This window comes from Pithys albifrons, chromosome 7 (genome assembly GCF_047495875.1).
Source record: "Pithys albifrons albifrons isolate INPA30051 chromosome 7, PitAlb_v1, whole genome shotgun sequence".
NCBI lineage: Eukaryota > Metazoa > Chordata > Aves > Passeriformes > Thamnophilidae > Pithys > Pithys albifrons.
The window spans coordinates 47,699,540-47,717,836 of record NC_092464.1 but is presented as its reverse complement, the minus strand read 5'-3'; the positions used below and the strand labels follow the sequence as shown (position 1 = coordinate 47,717,836).

General features: G+C 41.8%; 1 protein-coding gene across 1 annotated transcript in view; it reads right to left on the bottom strand.

Annotated features, from left to right (window-relative positions):
* The window catches only part of EEPD1 (endonuclease/exonuclease/phosphatase family domain containing 1), a 61,917-nt gene that overhangs the window by 5,638 nt on the left and 37,982 nt on the right, over nucleotides 1–18,297 (bottom strand). The window contains exons 3-5 of the mRNA XM_071561407.1: nucleotides 5,914–6,024; nucleotides 2,558–2,692; nucleotides 1,188–1,320 (exon numbers count right to left, since the gene is read on the bottom strand). Of these exons, the coding sequence (XP_071417508.1) occupies nucleotides 1,188–1,320; nucleotides 2,558–2,692; nucleotides 5,914–6,024 (379 nt within the window). The remainder of the gene's footprint in view (nucleotides 1–1,187; nucleotides 1,321–2,557; nucleotides 2,693–5,913; nucleotides 6,025–18,297) is intronic.

Here is an 18,297-nt window from a genome sequence, read left to right as displayed (position 1 = left end):
TCATCTTTTGTGAAAGACTAAGCCAAGAACAAGCATGCTCCAGTAACATGCCTGCCATACGAAAATTAAAAGAAAGAAAGAGAATGCCAACAGTCTAAATTTAGATGCAGTGGAAGTGCCACTCAGTTGACTTCAGAAGAGCTACAAATTTATCTGTGTCTCAGTTCAGCCTTTGGGGATTAAACAAATGATCCTTTTGTTTACCTTCATCCTTTCCAATTTTAAAGTAAGTGGACAAATACTTTAACCAGGGGCACTTAAAACAGTTCCGACTGACTTCTGCAGTTCAAAAGGAACCACAATAGAACAGACATAAACCTGCAAATACCTCTTGTGTTATACAAGAGAGATATTAATGCTTTCAAGTAAACAACCTTGCTAGACTGGGCCAAGTTGAAAATCATCATGCGTATAACTTTGCAACCCTTTCACATCTTTGTTAAGCAGTAAACAAAGGGCTACATTTTTCTCTTCCTGTAACAAGATCAGCAACATCTGAAATGTTTTTTCTGCTTCATAGGAAACTGAATATAATTTGCAAGCTTCAAAGTAAGAAGCAAATTTGCAGAAACGAGGTAAAGAAATTCAGCTGCCTATTACATTGCTCAAGTTCAGATCTACATTCTGGTGTCATTCATCCAAGTGTAAAACCAGAGCAATTTTTTTGAAATCAACAAAATTATTCTGCATATTACATCCAGGTACCAAAGCAAGATTTGGTCTCTTTTCTCATCAGCAACTGTCTCCTGATTTGCATTGCATAAAGAACCTATTTCTCCTGGGGGGAAAGAAAACTAAGCTTTGTTCTGATATCAGGGAGGTGTCATTTCCACAAAGCACTTAAAATAAGGTCTCAACTCTGGTGTCTTTTTTTCCTTTGGCAGAACTTGCTCTTACAGGAATATAAAATCAGAAGGAACTTCATTTGAAAAAATGGTGCCAAAGCCAGTAGGTTTCCCTGTGCTGTTTGTGTTCATTAGGAAAGACTGTAAGACAATGAGCAAAGGAAAAGCACATTTGTCACACTAGGCATCATTCAGACACAAATGCGGGTAAAGACAACTGTGAGGCTGATGAGAATATTTGTGAAATGCTCACTGAGAGACATTTTATTCTTTTCAAAATTCCTTTTAATTACATAAACGCCATTGTGCATGTGATAGCTGGCAGGGTAAAACCTGCCCTACCTTTCAGAGTTTCCTGCAAACTCTGCGCACAGGCTGCCAGTTTGTGGCTGTCGTGGTTCTTCCCGGTATTCTCTCCTGCCAAGGATGGCAAGGCCAGGTGAAGGTTAACCACTGTTAGATCATTCATTCCAACCTGGGGGAGGAAGGAGGAGAAATCAGTGCAGGGGTCACAAAGCAAAACCACGTGCTTGCTCCCAGTACTTTCAGTAGTAAATTTGAGGGACTAGGACTCCCTTTGCTATGTATGTGGTATGTTTTCATGCACCTGGTATTGGAGAGGAAGAGGAGGGAGTCATTTTGCAACTTTGTTTGCCATAACCTGATACCCTGTCAGTGCTGGGGAAACTGGTTTGCATAGGCAAACAGCTCCATTCCACCACAGTTGCAGAAAGAAGTCAGCTGCTTATGAAAATCAGTTTATGCAAAACCAGTTGTTAATAAGCTACCAACAATGTCATGGTCATTACGGGGGCTAATTAGTACTGTAGTCTTGTGATTAGCCATGGTTCGTCACAGAGACTAACCAAGAAATTTAATGTCCCTTGAAAGAGCTGTTGGCTCCCTGCAATCCTCTTCTTACCTTCTGGGAATCACTTGGAACAAGTAATACTTATTCCTAATATTTACCTATATACATAATTATTTAATTACTAATAATTTAATTCATAATTATTTGCTTAATGCTTCTTTCAAAGCATCACCAGAGATGTCAGGTTCCCCAAACCAGGCCCCTCCATCACAGCCTGTGCAGAGATGAACTCCCTCTGCTTGTATGTTTGCTCGAGCTAAGTACAAGAACTGTTTCCAAAACTGATGATATTCTTCTAGATGGGTTCAGTAAAAAAGCTTTAAAATGGAAACTGCAGTATGATAGCAATATAAGACAGGCCAGCCTGAGTCCCTCTGGAGCACTGTGCCTTATACACAAATATACATAAAACGTATCTTCATTCTTCCTGCACTTCTCCCTCTTTGTGGCACTGACAACACTAATAGCCCTGTGGCTGGCTGCTGCTGAATAAGCATATCATCCTGGCTGTGTTCATTTGGTAAAAGCCAAACAAAGTGACTGGTGACTTCTGTCATACTCTCAGTGGCTGTGGATGCTACTGAGGATCCACTGATCCTCACGTTCCCAAATGTTTCCTTGTGGCAGGGCTTGTTCCTACAGGAGCAAGGGAAAGGATTGACTGTGGTGAGCTACCACACGTATTAAGGTCTGCTAAGCACCTGTCCATCATCAAGCCAAATGAGATGGGTTAGAAGCTCATGAAAATTTTTATCTGTTAGAAGTCTGTGTCTCTTTTCATCTTGCCCAAATTCTTTTTAATAAAAGCTCTGCAAGGGTCAGCTGGCACAATAACAGATACCTTGAAATGTGCAAGATACGGGTGAGGATATGAGTGCCTCCCATTGCCATTAGTCTGTGCACTCTCCTGAGATGAGGCATCTTTCAGCTCAATGCCAGCTGTTGTATCCCAGAGGAAGCCAGAGTACTCAACTCCCTGGAATTAAAAAAATAGAAAAGCCAGTCATAAAAATGTATAACCAAAACATTTCTGCCCAGATGCAGCCCTACAGATGAAACTTTCACCTGCAAGTTTCAATACCTCTGTTTCCATTGGCATTGGCACAAATCACTCCCCAAATATGCAGAGGTAGTAGGGGATGATGCAGGTTTATATTCAGGCATGGCAGCTGCTGAGGGCAGCCCAACTCGCTATGCATAAAGGAGAAACAGCATCCCTAGGCTATCAGTAGGAGATATGGAAAACAGGGGGAAACACTTCTGTATTTCACCCCAGCCAAAAACCCCAGCAGATGTGGGGGAAACACTCACTGAAAACTGAGTATGCCAAGCTGACACATGCAGCACCCTGCTACTCACAGCCCTCACATCTGCATGCCAGCTGTTGGGCACCCAGGTAATTTTGGCACTGCTCAGTCCAGCCAAGGATTTAATAGTATGTTTTATCTTATACAGGCAGAGCACATTCAGGACCACCACAGTGGTGAATGATGCTGACTCTCATGTGAGTGTTTGGGCTGATGTGGTCCTCATTTCCTTCTAGTCCAGCCAAGGCATCGAATTTCTCCAAGCATGGTCAATAATGAGGTAGGCAGTTCTTTACCCGCAGGATTATTTTTTTCTAACCATGAGCTCAGTGCCTCATGGTATCACCGGGTAACTGGTAGGGCTTGTGGTAGGTGATGCTGTGCACAGTTGTTCCTTCTCCCCAGGCTGTACGTACACCATCTCACAGCCTTCTGCCACACACAAGCTAAAAATATCTTGGCCCCTTCAGCCCCTTGGCATGAAATCTGGTCTAGACCTGTCAATCTTCACTGTCTCTTTTCAAGCTTGAACGTTTCAGGCTCAGTTCTGTGCTCTTTTCAGCTTTATCATCCTGCATGGGCTTTTTTTTAATAACTTTGTGATGTGGAATTGGCATTTTCAAAAAGCTGCCTACCTTGGTTGCACCAGAAGCAGTATCTAATTCAAAGCCTGTCAGCCTCTCCTCGCCCAGACACCATTTTCCTTGGCATCATTCAAACCTACTTCCCTTAGCAAATCATAGTTAAATCCATTGCAAGGAAGAGTTTTCTCCATTTCAACTGTAATAAAAAAGTGTTAACTGCTCCACTGACTTTCCAAGAGCCTTGAAAGTATTAAGGTTGGCTAAAATTCCTTGGTAGCCCCTTTGACAACTACCTTTAAAGTACTGACAAAATTGTTCCACCAGTCAAGAATCTAAGGTCTGAAAACTGCTACAGGAAAAGATGTGGAAGAGTAACACTGCTGTCAACAGCTTTTTGCTATTTCCTGGCTCCAGACTTCACATCAACATGGTGGTCAAAAGTCACTGCCTGGTTGAAGGCCAAGTGTGGGAAGCACAAGCCTGAAGCACCATCCACTATTTTGCACTATTTAGCCCTGTAGAACCTCCCGAGACTGTCCTGTGCTGAAGATGCTCTGCTGGTGGGGCTACACTGCGTTACCGCCCTACATCACGTTTGTGTACATGGTGGTCACACCTGACAGACTCATTAGTAGCCCCAGGGTTGAAAAAGACTTTTTGTCTTAGTGCAGGATTTTTCAGCACAGCCAGATTTCTGTTAAAGCAGCTAAAAGGAAGAATCAGTAGATAAAGTTTCTATTCTTAGCTTGGCCACACATTTCTCTCATAATTTTGGGGACCATTTATCCTTATTTCCCTACCAGTAAACTGAGGTGGATGATAATTCTTATTTACTCAGTCTATAGTCAAAACTGCCGTTCTTATCTTTGGAAATACAGCTCAAGAAAGAACTGATGAAGGACTCTGGATTTAACATAGAAACTCTGAGACATTTATAATAATTCTCGAGGGGAAAAAAGGTGGAGGGAATAACTTTCACAGCTTCGCATGACTATTTTTATTCATTGTTTTAATGATCTGGCCTACCAAGAGATCCCAAAGGAAAACTCCAGCCAGGAATAAAAATGTCCTGAAGGGCATTTGCACTCTGCATGGCAGTGTGAATTGTATTAAACCCTGGACACATTCAGACCCTTCATGCCTTTCTAGTGGTAGCTATAGTCCAATTTTTGTGCTGCTCAGGTGTGGGTTTTAGTTGGGGTTTGGGTTTTTCCCCCTGCCTCATTCTTGGGTTTTACTCAGAGGGCCAATAAAAGGAGGTGCACCTCCCAAAATTCACCAGTAAATGGTGATCCAACTGATTTGGAAAAGCCAAATTAAGGAAATGTGAATTCCAAGCAACATGTTACAGGACACAATTGCAGCTACATATTTAGAAACAACAGTGTTCAGAATAGATCATTCTAGATCAATAGATCATTCAAGACACCACGGTGTACTGTTAGGCACCAGTTATTACATGACAGGTCTCAGTTCCCACTTCTACCACACAACAGCATCCACACTGTGATAACTGCATCATGAGAATGACCCTGTTCAGCAACAACATGCTTGAGCTTCAGGAGGACCTTGTTCTGAAAACTCATTAGTACCCTTAGAGGGAAAAAGAGAGATTTCCCTTAGGAGAGACTGCTTTTGGGCACTGTTATGTCATGTCCAGCCCAATGCAACTGTATCTTGAATATTGTCAAAAGTCAGAGGTGCAGCTGCTACCACCATATAAATTAGTACCTCTCTACAGTATATACACATACTCCCACGGTGGAAGATGCTGCAGGGAAAAGTGCAGTGCAGATTTCAAATAGTGTTCACAGCACTTTTAACACCTGCGCGAAGGACTCAGGAGAATATGTGAAATAAACTCTTCCAGATAAGGATGGCAAGCTGCACAGCTCCTCTACAGGGCCTTCACTTGCAAATGAGGAAAATGGGGAGCCCTTACAAATGCCAGCCATTGCAGCAACAGGGAACAACCCCAGGTGACCAGCCTACCAGGGGCAAAACTGAGGGCTCCTTCCTTGTCCTAATGGGTAGCCTTTCTTCTACATTTCTATACTGCCTTTATCCACCACACCTCCCACAAATACACACACACCTTCCTACTTACAAGCACACCACAGTTCTTTCAAAACATCAATTGCAAAGTCAAATTGAAAGCTATAGGAACAGTCAGCTTAAAAAAACAAGAAATTCAAACCTTGCCAAAAAGGATTTACAATATGTGTTGCCTTAAACATTCAAAACACATCCTTAGTTAGAGGGAGAAGAGAAAGCAAAGCCAAGTTCAGGCTTAGGGATTAATGTACCTTGTGTAGCTGGCCGGAGGGTTTTTCGGAAACAACACCCTTCCAACATCCTCTAGGGCCCTTCCACTTGCGGATGTTTGGCAGTGTCGGCTGGTTCAGCTCCATACAAAACTAGAGAGAGAGGAAAGGGGAAAAAAATGAAAAAGAGATCAGTGTTGTAGGGATTTTAAAAATTGCAAAATAAAGTGTGTAGTAAAGCATTGGTGAGAGGCACTGTGCAGTACAGGCTGTGCTCTCTGCTTTCCCTGAAGGTTCACAAAGGAGGTTGTCTGAGCCACATCCCAGGCTGACTCATCCCCAACTTGGAGATAAATAAAAATTAAAATAGCTTAAATGCAAATGCTGCGAGTAGAATGTTTCTCCCTCAGACCCTTTTTCCTCTTCTCCAAGCTACTTTTTAGATTGGAAAGGTGTTGTCTCTGTGCTGCTTCCAAAGATGTTGACTACACCATATCCCACCCCTTCCAGGGGCTTCACAAAGAGCTGCTGAATGTTCCCAGGGGCCAGGGGGCCCCCACAGCATGGCTGGCTCCACTCCAACAATGCAGCCACCAGCACGACACAAGAGGAAGGGTGTAGGCCAAGCTCAATAACTGCTATTTTGGGGTTAAGGCTCTTCTGACTTTATGCCAGGGACATGTGCTTGAGAACCTTCATGCATGAGAGAAGTGGCTGCACACCTGCACACAGTTCCAGCACATCCTTCTCATGCTCCCCAGAGGTCTTCATCTTCCCAGTCACTGCTAGACAGCCACAGCACTTGGACACCATTATGTTCCAAGCACATGGTCAGAGCTATAGAGACTCTGCCCTAACGCCCAACAGATCATGGATACTGTAACTGTGGACACTGGAGAACCCCTGAGTCCACCTGGGTAAAATCTTGAGATGGAAATATAAATAATAACAAAAAACACCCTGGAAAATCTAGAATCTGAAACTCCTTGATGTGGTCAATGTGGAATACTTTTTGCCAGGATTTTCAAAGTAAGGTTTAACAGGAGAAGCTAGAGTCCTTGGCAAAGCTGATGTTGGCTCCAGAAAGGCTTGGGCTGGAAGCAGATAGGAATGGGCAGCAATCAAACCACAAATAGGCTGTGCTGGAGGTTCTGGCTGCAGGGAAAATGAACAGTAAAAAGTCATCACTGTGAAAGAGAAACAGGGATTTCCAACATGCATCACTTTGCTCTGACACTGGAGAAACTGCTTTGAAAGGCAGAGGATTTCACAGCAAAAGAGGATCCTTAGACAAAGTCTTGTATCCAGAATGTCCCTCCAGATCAAGCAGCAATTTAACAAAGAAGGATTTTCAAGGCAAGCAATAACCTCATGTACACAGCAACTCTTTGCAGTGGGGCACGCCAAACACAGTTTGAAGAGCTACAGAGTTGCACAGATATAAGAGTTTTCTACACAGGTATGAGTAAAATGATAGGACAGTTATTTCCATGTATATTTTATGTTTTGATTCAAAAATTTAAAAAAAAACCCTGCTCTTACACTGACTACCTTGTCTGCAAGTTCAGCATCCTGGAGGTTGAAGCTTTAAGCACTGGTTTTCAGATACACACAACCCAACCACCCTTTTTTACCATGGAAGGTCAAGAGTCATTTTGTTGCATACTCAAAACAAAAGTGAGTGGCACACCTATATAAAGTTTTCTGACATGCAGATGTTGGTTGGGGCTTCTTATTCAAGCTGCTGCATTTCCATACCATGTTGGTAATGCACCTGTTACGTACCTTCAGGCAGCACTGGGGCTCAGAGGATTGATGAAAGGAGGAGGCACACAGGGTGTTTGCACAGCCTGGGAACAGAGCTCTGCTCGCAACTGATCACCCAGTGCTACCCTAACAAACACCATAAATCTCAGCAGCAATAATTACTCATTCCTGGTGCTAGTCTGATGTCTTTAAACAGGGTGAATTTGGTGAATGAGTTCTCTAACATTTAAAAAACTTAAATCAGCAAAGAAAATATTGTTGAAATTACAAGTTCAACCGTAACATGACAAAGAGTTAACTTATCTCTGGGTTGCAGCTGCCTAGAAAGTCCAGTCAGCACAAAGCATATGACTGGACTGAATAAACCCTACAGAAACCATCACTTTATTAAGAAGAGCATCTGCAGTCAACTAGTTTGAATAGTTTGTTTCCTCCAAATCGATTTTTTTAAGGTCTTGATTTAACTTTGTGCAAACAAAAAGATGACAAATAAGATTACACGGTTTGTTCAGAAAAAAAAGCCATCAGCCTGTGCTGGGTACTGCTGCAGCAGTGGAGAACTTGGCCTGCAGCAGCTGACTTCAATCTGTGCCCATTTTCCAGGGGTTACAGGCACACAGAGTTTGAAGCTGTGACAGCATACTTGCTGAGGTCATGTTTTTTTGAAGTGAGAAGGGCATTTTTCAAATCGTGTTGTTCTGCCCGCAAAACCCAACGTCAACCAACATTACGCTTTCCCTCATGCAGTAAAAATATAGCCCACAATGGGAATGAAAAAAGTGGTTTTCTTCTTTGGAAATCTAAGTCAGGCTTCTGCCAATCCCTTTGAGAAGCAGTTCTTCAAGAAGTAAAGAAAAATCAACATTAAAATCTGTCAATCAGAACAAGTTTGGTTTTTTTATTATTGTACCCAAATCCTCCTAAGAAAAAAAAAGCTGCAGTTTTATTTTTCTCTAGAGCCTCTCAGGCTGCAATTTTCATGAAATTTAATCAGCTTCTTCATAACATGCTACACACACCAAGTCAAAACTCATACACATACCATAGGACCAACAGTACCAGGGCTTATTTATAAGGATGCCCTGTATTGCATGTATGCCACCAGTCTCTATTCCAGCTGGGTGCTGGTTTTTGTGGGATAGGCAGCTCTGCCAGAGAGCAGGAACATGGCAGCACCAGGCTCCAAAGCACAGTCTAAGCAAAGAACAGCCTGTGCTCCTGAGAGGTCAATACCCTTGTGCCAGGTACCTATCTGCCCACTGCATTCAATGATCTTAAACCAAAAATGAGTCCATGATTCTATGATTGCCCCCATTTGGCACGCAAGGTGCCAACAAGGAGCACCACCCCAGGAAGTGGGGAACAAGCTCTGGTGCCTTAGCTCATCAGCAACACCTCATTTTACCAAGAAGGGAGGGTCCAAAGGTGTAATTGTTCTTTGTCTACCCTGATAAAGAGCTGGCACCTGTTCCTCCCAGCCTGTCCAGACGCAGACACAGGTATAGCAATGAAGTTACGACTAACACATGCCAGCAGGCACCCTGCAGTAGCTCACAAGCAGCTCTCACCACCTTTTCTTCAGGATGCCCTCGCTACCCTGCGTCCCATTTGTGCAGCAGGATCATCCTTCCCAGATGACAACACCAATCCATGCTGAATATCTCTGCCTAACAAGCATTAATTACTCCTGTAATACCAGCTTTTGGGACCACTCTAAGCCAGCGATCTCCCCTGAACTAAGCATCTTTTGCTCAAAAAGAAGATGGACTACTCCTAAACCCTGGGGAAACTAAATGTGACCCAGGAAAACAATGTCCCAGGGTTTAATAATTGTTTCAGAGGCTGAGAAAGGTGAGGAGAGAAGGAGCACTGAGGAGATTCCAGGGTGAGCCTGTTGTTATGGCACAGTACACTTCAGTGCAGTAATCATCACCTGAACTTTAGAAAGGCACACAAAACAACTAAATGTCCATTTTGGTTGATTACCACAGAAGCTTTCAGGCCAAAAGGGCACTGCAGTTAAGGTAAAAAACAAGCTGCTTCACCAAGGCAAAGGTGATTTTGTCTTAATGAAGAAGAGAGAGGAGAGCTAGGAAAGAAATACTCATTTTCTAAATGTCCCATTACACAGTTAACTTTTCTTTTAACAAGCACTAGAGGGAGCAGCTTTAATGACTACCAGAGGCAAGTAAGAAACTTCTATTAATTCCTTATCATCTCAGCTATGTGGAGGTGTCATATCAGTAAAGATTTGACATCACTATGGGGAAAGAAACCTGGACTTTGAGGTAAGGGCTATTCTGGCTGTCTCGTGCTACAGAGCACCTCCCAGTGATGGACTTGGTGCTTGTGGAAAGGGTAAACAGAAGAGCCCTAAGACATACCATGTAAATTGTGCAGTTGCACACAAGAAGAAGTAGCTCCCCAATCCTCTCCAATAAAGCACCCATTCAGAAACATGGTCTAATATATTTCTCATAGAAGACAGAACAAAATTGACAATGGCTTCATGAGACCATCTGCCCCTGCTTTTTTAATCCACCTTTTAATACATATATGACTTCCCTGCTCCATCACTATGTACTGTATAAATTAAAAATTAAATGCGCATTATCCTTTCTTTCCTTTATTCATCCAACTGGATTGTACTTTTATTTCTCACTGAAAAAGCAGACTTGAACACTCGTAATCCAAATTCAATGTACCACATACAGAATACAGCTGCAGTTGGTGCACCCTAAGGAAGCCTGACCCAGAAACCTGGGAGCAGAAACGCTACAAATATCTCTGAGAAGCTGAAATCAATACCTATGTCTTCAAGCAAAACTTCCTGATTTGACACACTGCTGCAGAAGAAGACTGTTTTGTTAGATCAAATTTGAGAAGAGGAATAGGCAGAGTTAAGGGGTGAAGAGATTTGTGGATGCTGTATTTTATTGAACTGGCTGTTGAGGTAGGGATGGGGAAAGGTCAGAGGCTTCAGGGCTGTTGTCCTGTGCAGGCACACACGGCAGCACAAGGCAAACCAAGAGGGGATGCAAGACACGATGGGGCCAGGATGCTCCGTGCACTTCTGCAGCCGGATAACACAGTAACAGCACGGAAGGAAGCGTTATTGTGGGCGAAGGCTGAAACAGAGACTCAGCATCACTGGGTCCCATTTCCACTGACAAGAGTGTTGTCTCAGGCCTTTATTGCTTGTTTGCCTTTCCCTCAAGCATATCCTTTTCCTGTTTGCAACACAGTAAAAAACACACACACACAAGAACTAGTTGCATCCATTGCCATGGGGGATTCACTCACAAACTCTATTCAGGGGAACCATACAAGTAACATGGGGGAAAGTTGTTAAGATATACCATTTTTCAAATGCCCATTTAACCAGTCCCTTCTAGGAAGACGTCATTAAAGACTGCATAATGTTTATTGCTTGTGTTGTTCAAGTATTGATATTACATAAAAGCAAATAAAAACTGGGCAGGCAGATGGGGGTCCAATAGGCAGATAATTATGAGTGTTTTCAAAGGAGAACAACCCCTTTCCAGGGAATCAGTTTCAGTCTCAGCCATGTGTATACATTTCTGATGGAAAAAGTTTTCTACTTCTCCACACTGTACATAATTCTATGATGCTAGAGTTGAAGAAATAAAAAAAATTACAAAGTCTAGGAGAAAAAATTTAGGATGAAAAAAATAACGAAACAATCTGCTGAAAGGGCAAAACCCACAGATTTACTCATAGGAAGTTTATCTGCCCCTTTGGCCATGCTACTGTGTCCTGTTTGTACTGGGTCATTGAGACTTGGGGCAACCCTTTATGTACTGGTTTGTTTTTCCTAGAACTAAACTGGAACATCCAGATTCATGACCAGATAAATCCTTGCTACGCTTTTCACAAACATTATCTAATGTACCTTTCAGAAAGCTCTACAAACTCCTCATGAGAAGTGAAATCAAGGTAAAGCCCTTCAGAACAGACAAGTATTCAACATTTTCTTCAGAAATCATACAGGATCCATAGGCACCGTCACCACCTCTACATACCTTTGCATACTATGGACATACAAAGCTCATTTGTTGGTATAATGTGCATGCAAATTGGGGTCCCAAAACTTGGTCCTCCTGAAGACACCTACAGCTTTTTCATCAACTTGAGAAGAACTCATCTGTTCTCCTAGAAAATGTGCTGCTTCTGCTTCTTAAAGAGCATATCAGTAGTTCAGACACCCATAGAGGAAGGATTTCTTTCCTCTGAAGACCAGATTCTCATTCTGCTCCTAAATGACTGCCCCAGGCACCACGTTATGGACTGCAGAGTAAACACTTACCATGCTGCAGCCTCACCGCCCAGCAGCATTGTAATGACCTGAATTCCCAGCTTTGCTGCAAAAAACACTTCTAAGCTTTATACTTTAAAAAGCTCTGGGACTGAGCTTCTCAGAGGAGATAGAATGAGGGAGGATCATTTCTCAAGCCCAATTATACATAGGCTAGAAACTAAGTTGTCCAAGTCCCTCTGCCTGCTTCAGAGGGGTGTAATTCTGTGTCTGCAGAGGCACTGCTTGGCAAAGCACCAGAGGACCCCACCATTTAGGCATTCCTTGGTTTGGCAGCAACCAAATGATGCTTGGCAGGATTGGAAAGTTTTTCTAACAGAAGACATGGTTTCCCACATCAGGTATCTGAACCCTTTCATGAGCTTGACTCCCTTTTGAACCAGTCCCTGGATGCGAATCCAGCTGGACACGCGCCTCCCTCCTGCCGCTGCTGTGTTACTCACCCATTGTACTTCACGAATGTGTGGGAAATAATTATGCTGATAAGCTTAACATTAGCTCAGTTATCAAAAGTGTGTAATGGTTTGTTTCCATATATGAACCTGTTTGAATCACTTTTTTTTTTTAAGTCAGGCTTTACAGGATCAGTTGGGGAGTGGTAGGAGCATAAGTTTGAACTCCCAAGTTATTTGCTTTCCTTTTTGAGCACTTATTTTGGAAAACCTTAGTAGTGAGTTTCTACTCTGCCCTCCCAAATGAATTCCAGCTCACCACAGCCACCCAATTGTTTAATTCTTTGTAATATCTAAGATGAAATTACTTTCTTGAGCTTTGAATATATGATTAAAAAAACAGATGTTCCTGGGACAACAACATAGATCCTTCACTGGCCTGTTCTCCTACCTTCAGCCTAAACAAATGTGATTATTTATATAAACAATGTCTTTTTATAGATCTTCAAAAGGAAGACATTTGGTGCAGAGCAGCAAAACAACAACTGAAGGAGGCAATGCAATAACTCCTCAATACAGTTTAAGCGCTGAGGCCACTAGTGAAGAAGAATGGGATGCTCAGCTACCTATTGTCAAAATGGAATACTCACTCTCTTTCATCCAGTTTGCCATTTAACGGGAAGGTGTCTTCTTAGATGCTTGGTGGAAATCTATGCTGCCCTTTCCCTATGCAATAGTAGGGCCATATATGGCAGCTTCCACATAGGAGAGGTGTTGCGGGTTCTCAGTTTCTGATGTTTCCATTCACAAGTTGAGTTTTTTCTTTGTACTTCATGAAATAGACTCATTTGGCAGAAGACATTTCCTGAACATTTCTTTTCCTACTCTTAAGGTCTTTCTTTTTGTTTTTAAATATAATACAGGAATTAAGGTTCGAGAGGTCATTAAGGATGGTCACAAATCTTTGCAATTTATTCTTGAAGTCTTTTCAAGAGAGTGTTTTATTCTTCCTAAGTAGGCAGTATAATCATTAACAGCTATAATGGCATGCCAGAGGACGGATGTGATGCAGAGAAGAGTAAAAAGAAACCCTAATGACTACAAGGCTATCTTTTTCATCAAGTTGACTTTATGAAAGGTGAAGGGTTGAGTTCAAGCACTTCTGCTCTGTTGTCAGAAAACAGTACCCAGCTCAACTGGGAAGTTGTGCCAAAATCCCAGCAGTTGTTTGGAGACTTAAACTACATGCCAAGTTGGAACAGACATAAGGTATGGGCAACCAGGAATCAGTGGCTTCCAGGCAATCCCTCTTTTTTTTTGTTGTTTTTACTTGATTTGTTTTTATTTAATCCCTGTGATGATTCTTTTGACATGAACTCAGGAATTGACTTCTGTGGTGCTGTCTAAAATGATATAACTCTGAGTAAACCTTACTCACCCAGTAACTACCAGGACTACATGAGGTGACAATGAGTTTATCAGAACCTAACACTTAATATGGAAAGTAAATAGAAAATCATCCTATGAAACATGAGATACAATAGTGGTATGAAATAGTTTCTTGTTCACCAATTCAAAACATCCCAAACAAACAAATCAGTGAGCTCTATTGATTCACCATGATCTGAAACTCCTGATCTGCACACTGCCTTCAACCAGAGGAGAAGGGAAGGGGGGGAAAAATGTGCTCATAAAAAAGAAAACCAAATACAACTGAAAGGGAACAGGGAAGTCACAATATTTGAATGTTATTAATCAGAGAAAGCTGCTTAAACACTTAAAATAACTAGGTCTCCCTCTATTCCTGTGGTAAAAATTTACTAATTTTTAGAGATGATGGCAAGTGAGTTGGATGTTTTGCCGCTTCATTTCTTTCCTACTGTTAGTATTACTGTTTTCCCAGCTGATTTACATCTCTGCTTAAAGCAAGCATTCTTTCCCATGGCAAGAACACAAAAACAAGGAAGAAAGAAACATACAATATGACTCACAACCATTGACAGCCTCAAGTATTTATTCTTTCTGCAGGCATTGATTACACCACCCTACAGAACACTGTGCCACCTTCTGTAAAGTTATTTAAATCTGTCTCGCCTCCTAATCCATTATTTTTTTTTAATGCTCATTATCAGGAGGATCTCTTCCAGGCTGCTAGCATTAGGCCATGCTATCTCATCTTAAAAAAACCACAACCCACTCACACACCCTTTTTTTCTTTCTTTTTTTTTCACAGCTCTAGCTCTTAATTTAAAGGACCCATTTTGACACTGATTCCTCTCTGAAATAGTACATTCTTTATTTTTAAGTTTGCATGAGTAATAATAGATGGTTTTCTGTCTGTCCTTACTAGCAAACCCTCCATGGAGTTTACAGGACTGTCCTCCAACCCTGCCCACAGTTCTGCTATAACAGTTGCTATGAACTCTTGTTTTCCATGGAGAGCACACGTATTTTTAATACACATAAACTATAAAAAATTATTTCAGATGACATTAAAACACCTCTGCTGCTATGGCAATGTATTAAAAAGGGGGAAAACCCCCCAAAAAACAACAGAACAAAATCAAACCAAACCACCCCCCATTTCCACAAATTGCTGACTATTCAAAACTGGTCCTGTTCTATGAACTTACTCTGTCTTCTGCCATCTTCTCGAAGAAAGGACTGACTAAGGACTCCTATTACTTCTACCACCCACAATCAAATCTTAATACATGCCAGCACTTGTAAACACATATTTGCTGTTTCTCCCTGTTCCAGAAGTGTAGAGAATGACTTCACTTTGGGTGAGTTTGGTTTATGCCCAGGGGTAAGACCAGATGCCTTACAAAGCAATGCCAAGCTACTATACCAAGCAATCCCCATACCACCACAGAGAGAGCCACATCTCTGCCCTGGAGAAGAAGGAACCTCATAAAGGACAGCATTTTAAGAGAACTTGTTTTTTCTGTAGCTCCCTGTGGTGTGTACAGCATGGCTTCTAGTGTTTTGTTTATTGAAGTCCACTCACTGATCATCAGAACATAGATGGGCAATGCAACTAAAGAGGAAAAAAAAGCCAAGATCAAATTCACCAGAAATTCCAGTAGATGAGAGAGCCTGTGCTGCCAATGCCACTGACACCCTGAAGATAGATTGCTGCTGGCTTGGAAAGACAAAGCAGTCATAGGGCCTCCTGCAGAGAACTACTGAATCATCATGATGGTGGCCAGAGCCATAAGGTCCAACAATATATCTTCTTAAAATTCTAGCTTCTAGATCCCTCCTGGAGGACAGAAAGGAGGAAAACATGGAATGCCAGAAACAAACACTGCATAGTTGCAGTGTTCCTAAGTCAATTCAGTAGATAGGATAATGCCAAAGAAGCCTTCCATTTTGTAAGAAATGCTGTCAACATCATTTCCAGCTCCACTCAGTCAAAACCAATTCCTTCCCAAAAACAGCTACTCTTCCCTTCACTCTCAGCTTTTGTGACCCCAGGGGGTGAAGTCTGAAAAAATATTTTACATTCCTGAGTACTACCTGTGCTCAGATAATCAAGGAAAACAAGGGAGAGAGGGGGAAATACAGGGAGGGTATGGGAAAGCAAAAAAGGAGAATAACAAGGAATAAGGTGAGAAAAAGAGTTAAAGCCAAAACATTGGACTATTTGGAATAATCTCCTTTTATTCTAAGTGCTCAATCATTGACTCCTTGGTGGCTTTGGAGGAACAGGCAGGACCTACACTAGCTGATGAATTATGTAGAAGTCCATCCTATGGCTGAATAAGAGACTTGACTCCACATATTCTCTCAAGAAAAGGGGAGCAGAAAACAAGGCAGCAATGGGGCTGAAAGAAACTGATTCAAAGTTACCGACTAAGCCAGTGGCCAAGTCAACATCTCCTTCTTCTGTTCTCTGAGACTGCTGTTTCCTTATCTGACTCTAGAGGACATCAAAAGGTACTTGATTTTCAAAGAGGTCAACTTTCTGAAAAGGATAGTTCTAAGAACAGGCAGCAAATATAACTTCTTTACAGCCATTCGTTGCAAATTGTCTTATGATCTCCTTTAACCAATGGCTCAAAGCAAAGCAAGATTGAAAGATGGGGCTCACACTGTTCAGGAGGATTATGACAATTAAAAATATGCACATAAAGATTCAGTCCTGAACTAACTGCATTTCTGGGGCACATGTCTGCTGCAGTAAAAAAAAAAATCACATAAAATGCGCACACAACTATATTTATATCCACACAAGCAAGAAGCGATGCGTCTATGGTTATCCCTGCAAATAGAAAACAGCACCTCTCTTTCAAACACAGAAAAGCTCCTAGGGATAACCTTTCACAAATAAACAACCTGCTCTGCTTGGAGAGGGATTTTATAAAGAACAGAGATTACAATGGGCTTAATCATGATTAAACACTGATCTGGCTCAATCTACTCAAAAGCAGACAAAAGATAAATAAAAACCTCCAGCAGATACATTTCATACTGGAAATTCTGGAACTTCAATTGACGTCACACTTTTTATGTTCTGATAATATCTGGAGGAAACAGTACATTGGATCAAGAAAACAAAAGCAAATTTTTAGTTAAAATTCTCCATGTGCTGTGTACAAAGAAGGAGGCTACAGCAGGGAACACACAGGGCAGCTCAGCATTTTACAAACCTCTTTTTGACCGCTGCTGAAATTGCATTGTCAGAGCAACAAGCACTCCATTTTGTCCTCATCTCCTGCATCTTAGCCTATAAGAGTGAGCAACAGTAGCCATTGCATTCCCCCTCAGACAAGAACCACTTCTGATCAACAGCAAGCATGTTAGATTTCTTTTAGTAAAACAATGCCACCTCCTCAGTATCACCCCAGTTGTGGTTCACTGATTCCTGAGGCACAGTATGGAAATTCTGTGTGAGGGGAATGGGCTGCAATTACCGAATATCTCCCAAATACAGACATCTGGCCTTTCCTCCAGCTGAGGAAACCCAGGAAACTGATTCCACACCATGGGAGACAACTACAGACATTAGTAGTACTGAGGGAGGTGGGAAAAGTTAAGAAATAAGCAAAGAGTGTAGATGGCTCGCTTACAGCTTTCCATTTTATGCAACAAGGTAAATATATTTTCTGTGAAGAAAAAGGAATAACTATTTGTATGGGACGGGGAAGCCTACCTGGAGGAGAAGGCTGATCACAGTTTACTCAATTTATCATCTCCAGCAGAGATGAACAAGTAAGTCTGGCCAGCAGACACAAGAGATCCCTTCCTGTACTGAAAGGACTAGAAGGTACTTTACTACCTGTTCTGGTGCCCTGTGAATGTATCTTGTGCTTCCACAGGCATCAGATGAAAGACTTTCAATTCCTCTTAATTTGTGACTTCCCATACTTCTCCAGTGAAAATGAAAATCCCCAGACAGTGAAAACCTACTGGTAATTACTTTGTTCTTTTCACTGACCTCTTGGAAACAGCTCACATAAATTCACCATCACTGTGACAGGCAGACCTTAGTAGTGAAATTTATGTTACCCTAATTTTCAAGCTGCAAGTTATCATCAACTGCAAGAAAAACAACCCTAAACAAAATCAAATTTCTTAGCCCAATTCCTATCATCCTTCAGCCCACCCAGTGTATCTCTCATGCTAGTCTTGACAGATCACTCCCAGCTTCAAACAGAATAATCATCACTTTGCAGATGAATTCCACACTTTACAAACTGCAGCTCAGAATCACATGATTTACATTTCCTAGGTAAGAAGCCAACAAACTTCTCTCTCTATGGAGCCAAGTAGACAGTCCTTTCTCATCTTGAGTAACAGCAGATACATTTACTTATTAATACACCAATATGAAAATAATGGGTTACTGTTGCTTGTTCCCAAAGCAGGCTTACCTTATAAAAATCTGTACTAAATTGTACAGATTATTTAACTTTCCTCTACAAC